Here is a 20303-nt window from a genome sequence, read left to right on the forward strand (position 1 = left end):
ATGAGTCCAGCCTGATGCCTTCCCATCTCCCTGTTCAGTGCTGTCTCCCCAGCTGCTGACACATGTGCTTTCCCTGGCCCTATGGCTACAGGGTGGGGTTTGTTTTCAGCTTACAAAGAATCCCTCGTCATCTGGGTGTGGGGAGGGTTTTTCATAATGTCCTGGGAAAACCACCTCTGTTGCTCCTGGTGGCATCACCGAGTGCTCACCCTTGCCTTAAAACAGCGGAATGTCTTCCTGTGAGCAAGGGAGAGTAGCAGATATCCTGCATCAGGTAAAATTCGGGATACAGTATCGGAGAATTGTGATAAAAATCCTGATGTTAAACAAAGTGATGGAGGAATTAATTCTTACCTTGAGGGGGGTTTTGTTGGCAGCAATGGTGGCAGTTTCTCAAAATTTTAGGTAGGCTACAGAATTGTTGGCTGCTTCTGTTCTTGGGGATGGAGCAATTCCCTGGGAGCCCCATTTGTGCTGGAGAACTCGGCGATTGCTGCCATCAGCACAGGCCTGTTCCTGTTATCACACACTGTGCTGACAAGCTGCTGGCTGCCATCAGTGTTTTCAGCACCCTCTTGGCCAGCTCTTCTGTGAACAGTGTTTAGTGGCACACTTAAAATGATGGTAACCCCTCCACCCAGCTTCCAGGACTGTCCACCAGTGGGAATGTGCCAATAATGTCTCAGCAACTGGGCAGTGTTTGCAAAACCTTCCGTGGACCACGCTGTGGGCTTGGTTCCTCAGAGCTCTAGGTGTGATTCTGCTGTAGGGGAGCAACTCCTGTTCCTGGAACCTTCAAGAAGTCCTGGATAAAGTGGTTCCTGGTGGGCTGGGGGTGGTCCCTGGGCTGAGAGGGAGGCACATGGGGAGTCCCACAGGGTCACAGTGCTGTGTGTGCTGTGCTGGACTGACATGCTCACCTTTCTGAGATGGCAAAACTTGGGTTATTGCACTTATTTTTGTGCTCAAGGTGCAGCTTGCTGCCTGTACAGGGAGAACTTGAGATGTGTCTCCTGTGACACGTGAGCAAATGCTTGGGAATGACTGGATTTGGGGCTTCAAGCAATCAGCATAACCTAAAATAGCCCGTTTGAGCTGCTGAGCTCTGACACAGACAAGAAGAGATTCGGTTTGCCATGGTTTCCAGCCATTTCTGGCCATATGGATTTTGACTGGCTGTGACTTTGAGGAGGTGTGTTGAGATTCCCTGGACTTCTGCAGTGGCAGGGAAGCGAGTTAAAAGCATCCACATATGCCATCTTCCAAGCGATGTGGCAGTGCATGAAGTGATGGTGAAGGGAGAGGATATTTCATGCAGTGCATCATTAGCTGGTGGAACTTAATTCTGCAGGAGATTCTAGAAACTGCTAGCTTGGAGAAAAACTAAATCGGCCTCCCTAATTATGCTAAACACCTTGATGATTAATGCTAATACCCTTGGTGCACTTAGAAGTGGCTACAGCAGTGGGTGCATGGAGGGTTTGCCATCCTTCCTTACCTGTGTCCTCCGAAGGCATCCCCCACTCCCCACAGTTTGCTGCTTTGCAGAGCAGCAGGATGACATCCCATGTGGAGGAGGGAAAGGGGAGCAGCCTGTGACCTGGTGGCACTGGCTAATTCCTGTCTGGTTTACATCTGTGCCCTAATTCCATGTCTGTACTGGGTAACCCTGAGCAAACCTTGCAGAAAGGGCAGCGTTGAACAGGGAGGGGGGTGCAGGGACTGGTCACTGCTGTGGGATGGGAATTCTGTGGCACCTGGTTCAGCTCAGTTTCCTTCCCTTCTCTTCCTGTTATCCATGGGCTGGGATGTCCCATACCTCTCTCCTAGAGACACTCAGGGCTGCAGAGCCCAAACCAGCCCAGACACAAAGCTGCCGAGTGCAGTTGGCAGAACAGACCCTGCAGTCCCAGGGCGGCGGAATCGGCATTTTGGGGCTGCCACAGTGAGTGTTTAAAAGCAAGGAGGGATGGGGCCTGCCTGCAGTAAGTGCTGTTCCTGAGAAATACTCTCTGGAATGCAAATCTCAGGATATCTGCAGTTGTGTTTTCCCTCTCCTGTTCTGCTAGCAGGCCCCTCTTGTCTCTGACCTGCTGGCTGATGGTGTTAGAGCTGCCCTGGGCACTGTGTGGTTGTGCTGCTGCACTGACCACCTGTGTGTGTGGTCGAGTCCAGTGGACATTTCCTTGTGCTGCTGCTGAGCTTTTTTTGCCACATCTGGGTGAGATGCTGCAGGCACAGGTCTCTGCATCAGGAGGGTGAAGTGGATGATGCTTCAGTGCATCAGCAGAAAGGATTGCTGCTCTTGTTGTGGCAGCACCTTTCAGCACAGCTTGTCTCCCTGTCTGAAGAGCTTTTGGCTGATACGTGCTCACTAAGCTGTGGTCCATACAGTTCTGAAGTGGTCCTGGTATCCCCTGGAGCCCTGGGAGTGGAGTGGTGGCGTGCTGAGCTGCTGGGCAGGCTCTGTGAGGTGCTGTATGCTCCAGTCTGTCCAGTCTTGCATTCTCTTACCTGCCCCTGGCTGCAGGAAAGTCCATGTGACCAGTTCCAGTGCCAGGAGCTGATGGAAGTGCCTGCTCTCTCTAGCAGTCCTCTGTGGCACAGTTCAGAGCTGAGCCCCTTCCTGATGGCCCTCTGAAGAGGACAGGCTGCTCTGTGCAGATGTGTGGGCAGGGTATCTGCAGTGCTTCCTTGCCTTCTGCAGAGGTAGGACAAGTGGCAGTGTGGGTTCTCTGTGTTCCCTATTCCCCTGTTCCTGGTTCCTGTGTGCACAGAAAGGTTTCAGCCCCTATCCTGGCATCCCCACTCTGCTGCAGCTGGGGAGCTGCTCCCTCCCACTGTGCCTGCTGTGGCTCAGGCCAGGGTCAGAGCCCTGTGGAGCTGTGAGTGAGGAGGTCCTGAAGTGGGGATGAGGTGTCTGTAGCAAACAGGCTGCTGGGTGATGCAGCAAGCCCTGGGCCTCATGGCTTGGTGGCTCCTTAGCACTGTGGGATGCATTTCTGCATCCTCTGCACAAAGGCCAGCAAGGAGAAATGGTGTGCCCTTAAAGCCCAGCTGGGCTCCTGTTGCCCAGAGCCTTGCACTCCTATGAAACCTGCCATGGGACTGGAATGCCACTGGCCCTTCTGCCATGACCTCTGCTCACCACCCTGTGCCGCAAGGTGCCCGTGTCCAGGGGCCTGGCTGAGAAAGGGCTGTGCCTGGCCACGGGGATGGAGCTCCAGGCCTGCCTGGATGGGCTCTCAGCTGCTCTGGCAGCCCTGGCTCTGCTGGAGGGGCCAGGCAGGATCTGGCAACAGGAGGAATTGCTGGTGACTCTGTTGTGCCCACCTGGCAGGACAGTCCAGGTGCTGCTGGGCACTCTGGTGCTGCATTCCTGGTGCAGGGTCCTGGGCTGGGTGGACACCAGGAGTGTGGCTGCTGATCAGAGACCCCAGGGCTCTGGAAGCTTGGGCTCCCACTAACTCTGCTGCTTCACCTCTTTGATGTGAAAAGCATCAGCCCTCACTAGTGAGGGTTTTGGAGGGGGTAAGCACACCCTGAGGAGCACTGAACTGATGGACCATCCCTTCAGTCCAGTCCCTCTGTGGAAAAAGTGTGTGCCAGCACTTTTGGGCAGTGAGCTGGCAAGGGACCCCGTCCCTGGGGATCAGGCACCCCCACCCATCAGAGATGCAGTTCTGCTCCTCCTGGCACCGTGCTCTGGCTTTTCTCTTCCCACTCGGTGACTTCTTGAGGCAGAATGGTTGGGTTTGGGGACCTTGGTGGTTGTTAGTGAATTAACCCCTGGGGCAGGGAGAGGCATCGAATGCTCTTTTGGCTGCTGCCCTGTGCTGGCTGGGTTGGAGATCTGTCTGAGCCCCCAGGACAGAAGGACACTGGCTGGATGTGTGGCTGGAGCAGGGTGGAGCTGCTCACCATGGCTTCAACTCACTTTAAAACCCCTGACAATCGCTTTTGGGAGGGTGGGGAGAAATCCCAGTATCTCCTCTAGCCCACTCAGCAGCTCCAGTGTCAGCTGCTGCTGCAGCTGGGGCTGGGAGTGCCTGTGGCTGGCGTCCCCTGCAGCATCTGCTGTGGCCCTGCTGACTCTGCAGCGGGCTGTGCTAAAGAGGGATGGCCAGAGCTGCCAGGAGCCAGCAGTGTGAGGTACCCTGTTTTTAACCCCAGCACTCTTGGAGGGTGTCTTCTGTTGCTTCATGGCTCTTTTAAATTCGTGACCTTCTACAAGAAGCTTTTTTTTTTTTTAACAAAAGCAACCTGCCTTGCCTTCCCAGTATAACATTTCTCAGTGTATCAGTGCTCATTATCATTTCTGTGCTCAGGAATTTGAAACTGGAGCCTCTCCATGATGCTTAAACTTCTGGTATATTGAAAAATCCAAAGTCCCTCATGTAAAGAGTTCACAGCCATCAGCCTTTCCTGCTCTGGTTAAATGTTCCCTCCCAAAATACTGGGTCTATGGTTAGAACTGGCTGCTGGGGCTCATGCAGCCCTGAGTGCCCCTGTGCCTGCCCCAGGCGTCCCTGGTCACCCTGTGTGGCAGCTCTCCCTAAGGGCATCTCAGTCATAGTTGACCAGAGAACACAAATGGTTGTGCAGAGCATTTTGTGGTGCATTTCTGGATGAGAGCTCTACTGTTAGTCTACACACACAGAGCTGATGTTCAGAGAGAGCCCTTTGCTTCTGTATTTGCTTCTGACTGCAACATTTGAGAGATGCTGCCTTGAGTTTGAGGTCCTTTTTCTGCAGATCTGTCCAGTCCTTTCATTTCAGTGATATGCAGGAACTTGCTGTACTTGGCAGTGGTCGGACAAGTGCAGGGCAGCCCCTTTTTTCCTAACACCAGGTACCAGATGGATACTTGGGTGATAAAATACTGTCCTGCCAGCAGAGCCTTTGGGGTGTACAGGTGTGCTGGACCTGAACAGGAGCAGGGGGTAACAAATCTCTGACAGCTGTGCGCTCGCTTGGAGCAGCAGCTGGAAGTGTCTCCCAGCTGGGCAGCCAAGAGCTGTTGGCACAGGTCTGTTTAGTGCTGTGCCAGCCTCTCTGGCTGCTCAGGGAGGGCTTTGAGGAAGGCGTTTGCTTAAAGCTGAGAAGTCATTTCTTTGTGTAACAAAATGCCAGATAGGTGAAGTGCAGTCTGCACACCCGGGCAGGCTGTGCCAAGGGGGAGCTGCAGCGTGGGTCAGGCACGTGTGGGGCTGGGGGGAGGCTGCTCCCAGAGGAGCCTGTGTGGGAGCAGTGGTGCTCAGGAAGGGCGTCTCCCCTCTCTGTGCTTACCTCACAAGTGAGTTGATGCTGTTCAGGGGGAAATGGCCGCTTCCATGGGTCAGGAAAAGTGGCTGGGGTGTAATTCTGAGTGAGGGCTGCTCACCTTCTGTAGCTGCTGGTGGGAACAGCTGCAGTGGTCAGAGGGACACTTCTGCCTTGGAGTGTCAGGGTGTGACCCCAGCCCGCTGCCCCTCACCTCTCCTTGGTCCCTGCTGCAGACCCACCTGCCCTGTGCTGTGCTCCCTAACACTGCTGGGGTGCTCCTGCCTCTGCCTGGAGTCCCAGGGCTGGGCTGAGGGTGTCCCGTGGCACAGAGCCCAAGGCCTGGCTTTCTGTCCTGGGAACAAGAGCGTTATGTGGTGGGACAAGTGACAAGCCTGCAGTGGTCCCCTTGTCCCAGCTGCCACTCCAGCCATGCCCAAGCACTGCTGCTCTGCCTGAGCCGTGCTGGGGATGAAAGCTGAGGATGGGTAGGGCAATAAGAAGGGGAATGTTGAATTTCTCCTCTGACCTCCTCGAGAAGTACTCAAGGTGCTTTGGGTGTCCAGGCTGGGTTTATGCAGGGCTGTCACAAGAGGTGAGAGGGCTCTTCTCTGGTGCTGCTGCCTGGGAGGAGCTGCTGGGGAATTCTCCGTCCCCTGACTCACAAGCACAGCCTGGCTGGTGTACAGGCTCTGTGACAAGCAGAAACAGCTGGTGAAGTGTTCATGGTGTTCTTGGGATCATCTGAGAGTTAAAGGGCTCTGCTGGGCTGGGCACTCTGCAGGGCTCTGTGGGCACCACCACAGAGGTGGCACATGGTTTGGGCTGTGCTCTGGGGAGCTGCTTGTGCCAGGATGCTGCTGCTCCTGGGGTCACCCTGCAGCTTGGAGTGAGGACTCACAGGAGAGCCCACGGTCCTTCCCTGGCTCCCACAGCCCACTCGTGGTTACCATCAGGTGTCTGTTACCTCTGTGTAGTACCAAGGTGAGATTTTTAGTTTTTCAAAGATCAGTGCTACTGAGATTTACAAAGGCAAGGCACTGAGGCAGGAGGTATTTATAGCATTTCCATAAACTGCCTCTCTGAACAAATGCAGTCACTTGACTTTGCTTTCCAGGAGTTTTGTTTAACCACTATAAAACGTCTTTTAAATCTCCTCCAGCACTCTAAAGACAGTCATTCTGTCAGAGCAAGAGGTGGCATCTTCACAGGCATTTCCCATCATGTCTAGATGGAAATATATGGGAGCCATGTGATTTTTCACATGGGCAGATAGTGATAGGACAAGCAGAAATTGTTTTAAAGAGGAGAGATTTAGATTAGGAAAAAAATCACCCCTGTGACGGTGGGGAGGCCCTGGCACAGGGTGCCCAGAGCAGCTGTGGCTGCCCCTGGATCCCTGGAAGTGCCCAAGGTCAGGTTGGATGGGGCTTGGAGTACCCTGAGATAATGGAAGGTGTCCCTGCCCAGGGCAGGGGATGGAAAAAGATGGTCTTTAAGGTCCCTCCAACCCAAGCCTCTATGATTTCTGACTTGTATGATTTTCCTGTTGACTAACAAAATTTGGGTAGATTTCTCGCAGTGCCTCTAACTGGTGCAGGTATCTTGACCTTCAGTGTGCAGAAAAATCAGGTCTGAAGTGATTGTTGTGTGTGGTGGCCGGTGAACACACATTACAAGGGACAGAGAGTTTTCAGTAAGACAAGTCCCTAGTACCACAAGAACCACTTCATGTTAGGGTGACCAGAAAGGCTTCTCCCGGGATGCATTGTTCTGTTATGTTAATCTACCCCAATTTGGATTCCCCAGTTGGCTGTCAGCCTCTTCCCCTCATCACTCCCCCAGAGTTCTCCATTGGTCCCCGTTCCCTGGTCCTGCCTTTTCCCCGCCCCTGGATAAAACTGGGGGGTTTGGGATCATGTTGGTATTTGCCTCTGCAGCCTTCAACAGTGTGGAAGCAATAAATGCTCCTGTTGGAATGCACGCAAGGAGCTTTCCTGCCTCTTTGTCAGTGGCTTTATACTGAAGCTAGCCGTGCATCTGTGTGTGCATGCATGTGACCCCACAGAGCCAGACAGGGACAGTAATAGTTGTGAACCATAAAATCCGTGTGTCCGGATTGTCTTCAGTGCAGATTGTCACTGGGGCTCACTTTCACTTGGACTCTCTACAAATAAAACATCCTGCAGTTCACTACAGCTCCAACCTTGAAGTGTTCCTCGAGCTGATGAAAATCAGAGGTCAGGTCGCTTGGAATGTGGCTGTTCCAGTTCCCTTTGCTATTGGAAACTGCCTCCCAAAGCAGCTCCTTCCAGCCAGGAGACCCTGTGGCAAAGGGCAGCCCAAAGCCCTGCAGCTGGAATCTCTGAGGGGATAATGCCACTGATGCCATTTGCTGCAAGATGATTCTATGGTTGTTCTATTTAAAAGGCAAATGAGCTTGTCTTGTAGGAGAGATAATTTTAGAGCGTTCTGCTTCATGTGTGAGGAAATGAGGTCGTTCTTCCAGCCCTTCCCATAGGGAAAGGGGGATGCATGGAGCAGGACAGGGATAGCAGCCAGGCCTGCTGATGTTTGAGGGCAGGGGAACCTGCCTCCACAGCTGACCGTGGCTGGGGGCCTTTGAGGTGATTTAACAAAAATAAGGATCGTTTGAGTAGGTCTTTGAAGTTCCTGGAATGATTGGAAATGTCACCAGGCTGTATTGAATCAGCAATAGCAGCAGAACACTGGCACTTCAGGCCAGACACACTTGAGGGCAATTGTGGTGCCCAAATGTGGCTGTGCTCCTGGTGCTGCTGCCAGGTACTGAGCAGGTACCAGCCTGGTGGGATGGGAACAGGGACTGAATTTCACATTCCCTTACGACTCTACTTTTAGTCTTCCAAGAAGCAAATACCTCTGTAAGGAGAGGGAGAGGATTCCAGCATGCCCAGCTGGATTTTGAGGGTCCAGAGGGACTCTCCAGTGTAAGGCTCTGCAACCAGCTCCTCTGCCCAGGGATTGCCCAAGCCCCTGAGGGCAGGTGCAAGGTGCTAGTTTGGAAATGTGCTGCTTTCTAAAAATAATTACAGAAGAAAGACTATAAACAAACATCCTCCTCCCCAAAATCAATCATCCACAGCATGCTGTGAATTCCAGCTGCTTGCTGAAATTAGCCGTGGAAGATGGTGTGAGCAGGAAGAGCCTAGTGCTGCAAAACTGGAAGCTTAAGCATGACTTCTGTGTTCTCCTGTTGTTCCACACCTTTTTGGAGCAGGGATGGTGTTCCCAAACAAACTGAGCTGCTGGTCCTGCAGAGTGAGGTCCTGCTCCAGTGCCCACAGGAACTGTAATTCCACATTGCAGCACAAGCTGATTTTAAAATAGTGTGACCTCAGCAAGTCCCGAGCAGATCCATGCCTGCTGAGCTGTAACCCTTTGGAGGGGTAAGTCAGCTACTGGAATGCTCCTCACTGATGGGATTGGCCTCAGAGCCAATTCTCCTATGGAAACAGTGGGGTATTCTTGTTTCCCACAGATGCAGGAAGCACTGAAGCTTAGTTCAGCGTTGTGTTGAGGGCCAAGGACAGGCTGTTCTGGGTGGGCTTGCTCTGACTTTGGCTTTTGAAGCCTGTCCTTGCAAGGTGTGGTTTCTGAGTTTCCTGGGCAGTCAGAAGTCCTGTTTCATGTTTGCAGAGGGCTTCAGTGAGGTTAATTTGCAATTGCACTAACTAATGCATCCCCAGTTCTTCAAAGCTCCTGATCCCTTTGTGTTTGTCATTTGCAATGTTTCTTAGAGCCTTAGACTTACTTTTGGGTGGTCAGCCCTTTGAGCACAGATACATGAGCAGGGGTGTGTTCTGTCGGTCCCGGGTGTTTCCCTTCCAGCAAAGCCTGTGCTGCCCTTCAGCCCAGCCAGGTGGCACAAAGGGTTCCCAGGGACAAGCCAGGGGGATACTGTGGTTTTCCCCTTTAACAGAGCAGCACAGTGTCCGTGCTGTCTGTTGGTAAGTGGAGAATGGCTTTGGGTCTGGCTTACTGACTCTGGACACCACTGATCTGCCCCAGAAACTCTCTGTGCTGCTGTGCCCTCCCCTTGTTTTGCGTGGCTGGGCTGTTCAATGTAGAATAGCCATCGATTTCCTTTCCAGTCCCAGCCCTGGTGGTGGCCACAGCAGCTGGGGAGCTGGGCTGAGCTCCTGGTGACCGTGCCAGCTAAGCCACCAAGGGCTGTGGCCAGTCCAGCTCCAAGCAGGACTGTGTCACAGGGGCTGTGGGTAGCGGGACACCCTGAGCACTGTCCCTGGAGAAGAGCAGGGGCCATGGGGAGGTATTTAACTGTCCGTGAAGAGACATGTGACATGCTTTCACCTCTGCCAGCTGGGGTGGCTCTGGCTTGCCCTGGCCAGTGGCTGCTGTAGCCCTGGTGCAGGAACAGGAGTAACCTGTTGTTTTGGGGGGTAGACACAGCTGATCCAGGGCTGCCTCTGCCATGGCTCTGGTCAGGCTGCTCCTACACTGCCCCATTGAGATGGGCTGTGTGAGTCAGGCCGTGAGACTGGGCCGAGGAATTGCTGTTGGAGATGATGCTCCACATCAGGCAGCTCTGGCAGGGGGACTGTGGTCACCCCTCACCCATGTGAGTCAGAGAGTGACGGGTGGTGGGATGGGTCCTGCTCTCCTGCCGTCAGGACACTGCTCAGTTTGTGCTGGGCTTGGTGCAGTGGCCTGAGGGAACTGGGATGCATTCGGTGCTTTCTGAGCTCCCATCCAGGCTGGAGGCAGCTGGGTTGGCAGCCCTGCACAGGCCTCTCACTTCTCCTCTGCCAGGTGCTGCTCAGCATCTCTGGGCACAAAAATGCTGCTGGAAACACAGATCTCCTCCTCTGTAATTCCTCCCTTTTATTTCCTCCTTTGAAGTGGAGCTTTAGCTCTTAATATGGTAAATAGTAGGATGTGTAAATGCAGGCATGTCCACATACTGTCAATAAGGCTCGTGGGGCAGCTCTGTGATTGCCCCACAGGGAACGTGGCTCCCAGGGATGCTTGGGACTGGCTCTGGCTCCACTGGAAATGGTGAGGCAGGTGTGACATGGGGAGTAACTGCAGCTCTCTGGGACTAAGGAGGCTGCTGGCAAGGGCTGGGATGTGCAGGGGAAAAGCAGCTTGGGATTGCACGGGACTTAATGGGAGGAACCAAAGGTAGGATAAGAAAGGGAGTCTGGTGACTTGAGGAGGACCAAGAGCACAGGGGTAGGGTGATAAAGGGGGTCAGTTGTGTATAGGAAGGTGGCTGGTCAGTGTGTTTGGCCACACCCTGCCCAGTGCAGCCTGTCCTGGCTGGACAGCAGCTGGAGAGGTACTGTGGCCTCAGGGGCTTGTATATCCTTGGAAATCTGAGAGCCTAAACACACGGCTGCTGCAGGATCCACATGGATTTTACTTGTATTTTCCATGTATTTTCGCTGGGGGGTTTCCATCCTGTCCAGCCAGAGACAGGAGCAGGTTGGGGCTGTGGCTGCTGTCCTGGTTGGTGTGGGATACGTGTGTTCTGTGTCTGCTGGGCACACATCTCCAGCCTCGCTGCCACTTGGATCTGGGGCCACAGAATAGCAGCCTCACCACTCCTGGGTCTTTTGCCCTGGTGTGAAGCAGCTGGGCTTGTCAGGGGTTTCAAATGTGTGTTCCTGCCATCAACATCTAACACATTTTATGGCTTCTTTCCATTTTTGTAGGAAAAACCATCACCCTGATCCAGACACTGAAACTTGTCAACTGATGGGACAAAGAGCTGAGACACTTGGCCGTACTAGGACACTAAAATATAGGGTTTAGCCAAAGAATATTTCCCCACTGTGGAGGCTTACACCTGCCAAACCCTGTAGCATTCTTGGGAGGCTTTTCTATCCCTCTTCTCCATTTCCAGATTTCCACGCATCATGGTATTCCTTTTGACTTCTTTTGCAAGCTAGCTCTGGCTCTGCCTTCGCTTTCCCTATGCTTTGGTGTGGGTCCCCAGCGTGAGCTGCTGCCTGTGGGCTGGTTCTGCACCTCTGCCTCCAGCTGCTGCTTGGAGGCTCCTCTTGGATGTCGTGACTGACCTGCTTTTTCTCTCTCTTTCACTGTATTTCTTTCCCGTCTCCTGCGTTCTCCGTTCTCCCCCCTCCGTCCCTGCAGGTTCATCATGCCTAGTGGCATATAAAAAGACTCCACCTCCCGTCCCACCTCGGACCACGTCCAAGCCGTTCATCTCTGTCACTGTGCAGAGCAGCACTGAGTCGGCGCAGGACACCTACCTGGACAGCCAGGACCACAAGAGTGAGGTCACCAGCCAGTCGGGGCTCAGCAATTCCTCAGACAGCTTGGACAGCACCAGGACACCCAGCGTGACCAGGGGCAGCGTCGTGACTCCGGCCAGAGACACCCCAGAGTTACCTCAGAAAAATGCAACTTTGAAAAGTGACAAAGGGACTCTGACTAACGAAGAGCCTAAAGTGGAGAATATCCCCAAAAGAAAGCTATCGTCTATAGGAATACAAGTATGGAATAGTTTGTTCTCCTTCGTCCCAAGGAATGTCCTTACCCCATCCATTTAGCGTGTGCCTTTTCTGTGACCGGGTGTGCATCTGAGCTCACTTAGAATAGCAAGAGCCACTCACTGCCTTGTCAGAGTAACTGCCAGTGCTTCCAGGGTGAGAGACAGCAGCACTTTCCCTTAACAGCCCAGAAAGGACTGAGTTCTTCTAGTACAAATTTGAAGTGTTTTCTAGAGCAGAGGGGCCATGTTAACTGGATGAGTCCCTCTGAAGAGGCCTCTTGCTGCCAGTCTGCCTGTGCCCTGTACTCTGTATTGCTTCCCAGCAGTCTGCTCCTTGCCCACCATGGTTCTTGGGACAAGCCTCCCCTGAGAGGTGGGCCCTTCTGCTTGATGTCCACGTGGGATGGGCTGCTGCAGTGCCAAATGGTCCCAGGGCTGCAGGCAGAAGGGAGCAATTCCTTGCTGCTCAGTGTTCCCAGCAGGTTGGTGCTTCCCTTGCTGGAAGCATTTAACTCTGTGGGAGCAGATGCAAATGAGCTGTTGATTACGCAGTCAAACGAGAACCAGTGACTAGTGTAAATCCATACTTCAGTCAGCAAAACTGCATCCTCTGGGGCTGTGCTCTCCTCTGGGACAGGTTTCTCAATTACAGGTAGCTGTGAGCTCTGGTTCTGTCCCAGGTGCTGGTTACCAGCAGACGGGAGCTTGGGCAGCTCCAAGGGCAGGATCTGAGCTTTGAGCTGCTCTGTGTGTGCTGAACAAGTTCTCCATCAGCTTTACAGCAAGGCCAGTTCAGACAGGTGACAGTGAAGGCCTCTCTGCACGGCTGGTGGGACAGAACACCTGAAAGGGCGGTGAGGGGAGAGAAACACTGGAGAGGCTGACTGCGTTCGTCTCCTTTTCCTTTTCTGAGTTGGTTCCTAAGTCACCTGGATATCATTCCTAAAATCTTCTAACCCTCTTATCCAGGGTGTCAATCCCTGGGAGAGAGGCTTTGCTGTCAATCTCAATCACCTCGCTGTCCTCCCTTGAATGCCGTGGTCCTTGACTCTCTGGGATGCCACAGGCGCAGGGACACAGCCCCAGCCATGCAGAGCCCAGGGCTCTTGGCACAGGTGGTGGCAGCAGCAGCAGCCTGGCAGGACACAGCCCTGATCCTGAGGTGGGAGCAGAGCTGAGCAGTAGCCTCGTGCCTGTCCTTAGCCAGCCCTCCCGTGTGGTGTCAGCATGCTCTGTGTGTGTGCACACTCCTGGTCGACTAACGTGGATTCCAGCCGCAAGTTCTCGTGTCTGTTTTTGTCTGTATTTTTTTTTGTTCAATAAGGTTGACTGCCTTCAGCCAGTGGCAAAAGAGGAGCCTCCTCCACCAGCCACCAAATTCCAGTCCATCGGGGTACAGGTAGAGGACGAGTGGCGGTAAGTGAGACGCAAGCTTGTGCAGTTTCCTTTTATTTTAAATTGTGCCTCCCCCACTTGTGCTTAGACCTTCTTCCCTGCTTTGTGCCAGTGAGTGGTGTTGAATGAGGCCCACGGAGAGCTCTTCCTCCACAGCACACACCCACTGCAAAAAGCACTTGTTCTCTAACAGCCAAATCAATGGGAGCTTGAAATTAAATAAAAAATAAAAAAATTCCAAGCTGTAATTATAGACATGCGTCAGCCCTCTCGTCTGAACGGCCGACTGCAGTAAGCAGGCAACCTTATAATTCTGTCTGTCTGAGTGTGTGGTGTGTCTGTGTGTGAGGAGGGGCAGGGAGAGGCTCTGCTGTGGCCATGGATTTTGCTGTTGGTGTGGGAGGCCAGCCAGGCCAATATCTGCTATTGAACCATGGCTTTTGATCCCTCCAGAAACAGCCACTCTCGCAGCATGTCCTCCAAACAGGACACAGACTCTGACACACAGGAGCCCAATAACTCCAGCTGTAAATCATCTGAGAGAAGCCTCGCTGAGTGCCCCCAGCACAACAACTCTGTTGGTGTTGATGCCTCCACCAGGCAACCAGCCAAGCCCTCACAGATTAAGAGAAACCTCTCCTATGGAGAAAACAACGACCCAGCCCTGGAGCCTTCTTCTCTCCCTCCTCCTGACCCCTGGCTCGAGAGCTCCTCCACATCGCCGTCGGAGCCGGCGCAGCCGGGGCCCTGCCGGCGGGACGGCTTCTGGTTCCTGAAGCTGCTGCAGGCGGAGACCGAGCGCCTGGAGGGCTGGTGCCGCCAGATGGACCAGGAGACCAAAGAGAACAATCTCTCTGAGGAAGGTGGGTGTGGGCAGCAGCCCGGCAGCTTCTCCCTCAAGAAGCAGTTGGGTCAGTTAAATTGTGGCTGCCATATCCCTGGCAGTGTCCAAGGCCAGGCTGGACGGGGCTTGGAGCAGCCTGGGATAGTGGAAGGTGTCCCTGCCCGTGGGATGAGATGAGCTTTAAGGTCCCTTCCCTCCCAAGCCATTCTGGGGTTCTATGAAATTGCTGACAGCCCACAGAGCCAGAGCATGGAGATGAGGATGGGCCAAGGAATGATTTTTCCTTGGAAAGGGTAATGAAACTTCCTGTAGCAAATGGAGTAAGAAATAATGCTGTGATGCCCCATAAAAGATGTGCAGGGGATGGTGCAGCTTCTGACCACTCAAAACTGCTGAAAGCTTAAATGGATTTAATCTTAAAAAAGGTTAAATGGAAAAAGCTTTCAGGGAGGCTGTGGGATCTCTCCCTGCCTCACCCATTACTCTCAAACAGGCAGGGGAAAGCTTAGCTGGCAGTGGGGCAGAAGGAACACGACTTCGGAGCTTGTTTGCTCAGTTCAGTTGATGAACTTGTCTTCATAGCAAAGAGGAGGTTTCTTCACATGGGAAAGCCTCACTGAATTTGTGCTGGATACACCAAAAGCCTGGAACAGGGAACATGAGGCCAGTTGATTTTATGGAACAGCTGGGCTTGTTCTTTTATTTTCAAATGCCTTGGCAAAACCTGAGCTTTTTGCAGTGGGAGTTGTGCCTCTGGTGAATACAGAGTGACAGGAGTGGGTGACGAGGCTGCAGAGGGCAGGATCTTTGTGTGGAGCCTGGTCTTGATGTTTTTAAAACCTGAGAAAGGTGAAACAAAGGTGAGGCTCAGTTTTAGCTCACTGTCACTGCTGGGGCTCCAGGAGCTAATCCCTAATCCGATTCCCTGAGGTGCTGCCCTGGCTGCCAGGGGGACAGGCTGTGCCAGGGATCTCCCTGCCTCGGGGCTGGCCTGGCTTGACCTGTGGCAAGGAAAGACAGCAAGACCTGCATGGCATTGTTGCTGTGACTGCCAGCAGCAAGCTGCTTGCTTGTGGAACCACAGCCTTGGTGGGTGAGAGAGCCCAGGGTGCACTTGTCCCACCAAGAGCTCCCAACGCTCCGAGCAGGCTCAGGGGCAGCAGCAGAGCAGGGATGGGACTCAGGTGGTCCCTGTTGGTGATGCAGCTGCAGGCACTGTGGGCTGTGGGGCTCTGAGCCTGCCTCTGGAAGGGAAAAGCCCAGACTGTATTTCCTCTAGTGAGCAGAGGAACATGCTCATGCCCGGAGGCTGCTTGGAAAAACTGTTAAGAGCACCATGAAGTCCTGGGTGTTAAAAGGCCTGGCCTGTGTGTTCATCCCTGCTGGTACAGGGAGGCTGGAGAGTGGTCCCTGTGTCACCTTGCCCTTGTGCAGGGCTGGGAGAGCAGGCTGCAATCTCTAGCAAGTGCCAGCAGACCTTGCTGAGGTGGTGCTGGTGGCTCCTCTGAGGGGCTGAGGGCAGTTTAAGGAGCTCTCTGCCAACTTGGATGTTGTAATGTCCTCAGACAGGTCTGTGTTTGGCCTGCCAGAAGGAGCAATGGCAGACAAATGTGGTTTCAAAACATCTTGTTCCTGAGAGCAGTTAGCGCCTTGAGGATCTCTGAAACTGCTTTTCTGATGACTCGAGTGTTTCTCTGCTCCAGGAATGCTGGAGCTCATTGCTACATTTAATGGTCTGTTCAACTCAGGTTTTTTTATTTTCTTTTTTTTTTTTGTCCCCCACAGTCTTAGGAAAAGTCCTGAGTGCAGTGGGCAGTGCACAGTTACTGATGTCACAGAAGTTCCAGCAATTCCACGGCCTCTGTGAACAAAACTTGGTGAGTCTGGATCTCTTCTTCCTGGTTTCTGAGAGGGTGCCTCTCAACAGCACCCCAGGGACTTGGTCAGGTGTTAACAGGCTGCTGTCCCTGTGAAAACAAAGCCAGTGCAGCCACAGCCTGCAGTGCCGGGCTGGGGGAGGGCTGGGTTAGCACAGAGCTGCCTCCTGCTTCTGAAGGGCTTTTTGAGGCAAACCCCTGAGCTTGGACCAAATAGGGGGGACTGTTTGAAAAGTCTGCTCTTGACCAAACGTGCTCCCTTTGCGTGTGTGGCTGGTGACACTGTCCCCAGGTCACTGGGAATTGATCTCTGAAAGGGAGTGCAGGGGTTTGCCCTTGCTCGGCGCTGACCTGGGCTAATGGGGATTGATGGAATCTGTGGTTTGATTTTCCCCTCAGGCTTCATGGTAATATGGATTTTGCAAACTTCCTTAGAGTTCCTTACATGCAAAATAATCTTGGAGAGACTTGAGGAGCAGGAGGAGATAAAGTGCTGATCCCAGCTGAGCAGCAGCACCAGCAGAGCTTTGTGTGAGCTGCTCAGATCTGATCCCATGCTTTCCAGGGCCTGCAGTGGTGGTTCAGCTGTCTGGGAACTGGGAAAATCCTGTTCTTGGAAGAAATTTAAGCTACTTAAAATTTTTCAACCCAGCCCAAGAAGTACTGATGCTTTCAGGTTGTTTTGGGGGGAAATGTAGCAAAATAATTTTTCTCATGAAAGCTCACTTTGGCTCCTTGGAGTGCTGCAGATCCAGGTATCACAGCTGGGTGTCCATTTCCATTATTTCCCACCCTGAAATCAGGGTCTCTGTGTCAGAAACCAGTGTTGTGGCTCTGATTCCCATGCTGGGCACTGCTGTTGGATCCTGCTGTGGGGTTAGTGCCAGCACTGAGTGTCTGGTTCAGGATTACTCTGCTGTAAGAGAAGTGCAGTCAGGACCTGCTTCCTGAGCTGGGCAGAAATAATGTGGGCTGTAAATGACAGCTTTGTGTGTCCATGTTCAGGGCTGGTTTCTCCTGTGGGTTCTCACGGGGTTTGTTTGCAGGCAGACGTAAAAGGGGTGAATGTGCTGTGCACGCTGCTCTGCTGGGTGTGTTCCTTCTGAAAGGGTGTTCTTAACGCTTCCCCTTCTAGAACCCTAACGCCAATCCCAGACCCACAGCCCAGGACTTGGCTGGATTTTGGGATCTCCTCCAGCTGTCCATTGAAGACATCAGCATGAAGTTTGATGAGCTGTACCACCTCAAAGCTAATAGCTGGCAATTGGCAGAGACACCGGAGAGAAAGGTGAGTGAGGAGCACTGGGAAGTGGCCTGAGTACCTTGCACACATTTGGGGTATCTGAGGTCTGGTTTTGTCTGCAAACAGATGCTCTCAAGGGCTTTGGCCATCCTGCACTTGTCACCTCACAGCCTTGCAAGGCACCAAGGCCATTCCTCTTGAGTAATAGTGGGAACAGTTTTGTACAACGGGAAAAGGTGTTGGATGGAGGAAGCCTGGGGTGCTGAGCAGTGGTGCAGGGGCCTCAAGTGTTCCCAGCACTGTGTGGATGGGTTTAACTATCCCTGGTGCCTAAGTAATGTAAAAAACAACTGGAACCTTTGGGAAATGCAGGAGAGGTGGTGTCCTGGCTCTGCAGATAAGGGTAGGGGAGGACTGTGGCTCAGGACAGGGTGGCTGATTAAAATTTTGCAGTTCCACATTAAGTTGTGTCTTCATACTCCCTGTGCTGTGCTCTGAGCTGCAGCTGAACCAGACAGTCTGTGAACTCCAGGCCACTCCACAAGAGCCCTGTACCATGGAAGCTGCATGGAGGGGAGGGTCAGGCTGGGGATGAGGAAAAGGTTCTTCCCCCAGAGGCTGCTGGGCACTGCCCAGGCTCCCCAGGGAATGGTCCCAGCCCCGAGGCTGCCAGAGCTCCAGGAGCATTTGGACAGTGCTGCCAGGCACAGGGCGTCCTGCAGGTGTGTCCGTGCAGGGGTTGGACTTGATGATCCTGGCTGTGGATCATCAACCTCCGGATTGTGCACAGCCCATCCCAGGAAATGTCCAAGGCCAGGTTGGACAGGGTCTAGTGGAAGGCGTCCCTGCCATGGCAGGGGGTGGAACTGGATGATCTTCCAACCCAGACCATTCTGTGATTCCATGCTTTTGGTGGGTCCTTTCCCATTTGAGGGCATTCTGTGATTCCATGAAATCCCAAACAGCTCACTGTAGAAACCAGGGCAGCTGATGCTGAGGGGTGTCTTGCTCCAGAGCTGCTCTCCCCGACATGATCCCAGTCCCCTCCCGCAAGGCCCCGCCGGGGCCGAGCTGGTGCCCAGCTGCACACATTTATATCAGGTCTGGGTTTTTCCTTACTGTCTCCCTAAAGGAAGAGAAAAACCCCCCCCCTCCAGTGCCAAAGAAGCCGGCCAAGTCCAAATCGCAGCTGAGCCGGGACAAAGGCTCCGACTCGGACAAGCAGCGGCAGGAGGCGCGGAAGCGGCTGATGGCGGCCAAGCGCGCGGCGTCCGTGCGGCAGAACTCGGCCACCGAGAGCGCTGACAGCATCGAGATCTACGTCCCCGAGGCCCAGACCCGCCTCTGAGCCCGGCCACGGCCAGCCCGCGGCTTTTATAAGTCATTAAATGGAAAAAAAAAAGGTTCTCTCGAAACTAGTGTGATTTATTCAGTCTAGAGACAATGAGCCATCCTTGAAAAGGGCTCCTGAGTTGGCTTTTTTCTCTCTCAGCTTTAAGTAATGAAGATTTTAACAAAAAAAAAAAACAAAAAAATTTAAAAAAAGAAAAAGAAAAAATGCCCCTCGTTTTCTCCCCGGCTGTGGTGTTGCTGAATGGACTGGACAGACTCCTGGGAACTCCAGCCCCTCGACTTGGAACTTCAGTCTTTTTACTTGTTCTATCTCATGAGAATTATTAGCTTGTTTACAAGAAGAGGACAAGAAAACACGAAGCCTTGAGCACTTGCCATGCTGTGTTCTTCCTCCTCCTCAGATCTGTTCTGCCCTTCTCATCCTTTATTTTTTCCCTCCTCCAGCTCCCGTTCTCCCACCCTTTGCATGGCTTCGGTTCCCGTGTCCGGACCCTGCTGTCCCCGCAGAGAACACCTGTGGTGTGTTAGTCCTGCTGCCCTCTCCAGCCAGCAGCCTTCCTGGGCTTTGTGTTCTTGGGATGGGGATGTTGGGGTGGGGGAGGACGGGCACAGGGGGTCGTATCCTCAGCTTGTTGGAGGGAGAGGACGCCGGGGCTGTGGAATGTGGGGTTGAAATGCAGCCCAGAAGCAAAATGTGCAATAAATCTGGCGCAGGGGATCCCGAGAGCCGGACCCTGCTCCGGGCACAGGAGCGGAGCTGAAGGACCACAGAGCACGAGCCACATCCCTTTGATTTCCCTCCTCTTCCCCTTCCAACACCATTTTCCTTGGATGGCTGCTGGAGAGAGGAGCTGCTGCAGCGGGGGGCTGCGGGAGCATCCCGGCTGTGGGCTCAGCGTGTCCAGGAGGAGGGGGTGTACATATGCACATATACACTTAGTAGTACCTGTATAGTAATTCCTACACACGGATCCTGCCCACGCCGCCGCGGGGGTGGGCAGATGTATAGCATATATTTTTACATGTACTATATCTAGATGTGTGTCCAAGTGTGTGTAAAAATATATACCCTGTGTGTAAGCAGATGACTATTTTTTCCTTATCTCCCTGCTCTCTGGGTAGAGGAAGGATTGCTAAATATTTTTTAGCCCATTTTTTTTTTCCCCTTTGTAGGTCTCCTTTCCGGTCTGGCTCCTTGGAGCCAGAGCTGCCACCCCCCTGATTCTTTGCCACCCTCTCACACTGAAGGTTTTTGTCCCATCCTGAGGGATCTCGCTGGGGATTTTTTTTTTTTTTTCCTCTTCACATGTTTGAACAAGTTGGGAGATTGTGTGCTACTGTCATGGGGGTGGAGGTGGAATCCCAGAGGTTTCAGTGAGAGTGTTGGTGATCCAGAAGGCAAAAAATAAATAAAAGTGAAATCCTGAATGATGCCTGCTGCCCATTGTGTGCTGTCTGGGGCTGTCCATGAAGCCGCTCTCAGAGGTCTCTGCCCCCAACCATAGAATTCCCAAAGCTCAGCTGTGCTGGGATTCAAACGGGGCTGGAGGTTGGGGTCAGGCTCTGCTCCCAGGGGCCAAGGAAAAACAGCCTCAGGTTCAATACTGGGGGAAAGTCCTGCATGGGAAAGGGGGCCAGGGCTGCCCAGGGCAGGGGTGGAGTCCCTGGCCCTGGAGGCTTTGGCAAGGTCTGTGCAGGTGGCACCTGGGGCCTGTTGGGGTTTGGCAGCAGCCCGGGCTCCCCTTGGAGGCCTTTCCCAAACCTCAAGGCTCCGTGGGGGCAGAGACACTGCAGGGCTGCACTGTCGGG

General features: G+C 53.3%; 2 protein-coding genes across 4 annotated transcripts in view; both read left to right on the top strand.

Moving 5' to 3' along the window:
• The window catches only part of LOC103624268 (disks large-associated protein 4-like), a 135556-nt gene extending 123944 nt beyond the window's left edge, over positions 1–11612 (top strand). For all 3 annotated transcript variants that reach the window (XM_017746953.1, XM_017746954.1, XM_017746955.1), the window contains one exon: positions 10980–11612. In XM_017746953.1, the coding sequence (XP_017602442.1) occupies positions 10980–11079 (100 nt within the window). In that variant the 3' untranslated portion in view covers positions 11080–11612. The remainder of the gene's footprint in view (positions 1–10979) is intronic.
• Positions 11613–11696: 84 nt separating this feature from the next.
• On the top strand, positions 11697–19925 carry LOC103624255 (disks large-associated protein 4-like). Its single transcript, XM_008643469.2, has 5 exons — positions 11697–11783; positions 13631–14040; positions 15807–15898; positions 17034–17186; positions 18274–19925. The coding sequence occupies exons 2-5, from the start codon at positions 13650–13652 to the stop codon at positions 18487–18489; spliced, it is 852 nt and encodes a 283-aa protein (XP_008641691.2). The 5' UTR covers positions 11697–11783; positions 13631–13649; the 3' UTR covers positions 18490–19925.
• The last annotated feature ends 378 nt before the right edge of the window (positions 19926–20303 follow it).

The sequence above is a fragment of the Corvus brachyrhynchos genome, unplaced genomic scaffold (assembly GCF_000691975.1).
Source record: "Corvus brachyrhynchos isolate BGI_N302 unplaced genomic scaffold, ASM69197v1 scaffold661, whole genome shotgun sequence".
In the NCBI taxonomy this organism is placed as follows: domain Eukaryota; kingdom Metazoa; phylum Chordata; class Aves; order Passeriformes; family Corvidae; genus Corvus; species Corvus brachyrhynchos.

What these genes read in the sequence shown, in the direction of transcription:
- LOC103624255 (XM_008643469.2), top strand. Translation starts at nt 13,650, where the DNA reads ATGTCCTCCAAACAGGACACAGACTCTGACACACAGGAGCCCAATAAC. An exon ending in GAACAATCTCTCTGAGGAAG is followed by an intron (nt 14,041 to 15,806) that starts GTGGGTGTGGGC and finishes TGTCCCCCACAG; the next exon opens with TCTTAGGAAAAGTCCTGAGT. An exon ending in CAGAGACACCGGAGAGAAAG is followed by an intron (nt 17,187 to 18,273) that starts GTGAGTGAGGAG and finishes GTCTCCCTAAAG; the next exon opens with GAAGAGAAAAACCCCCCCCC.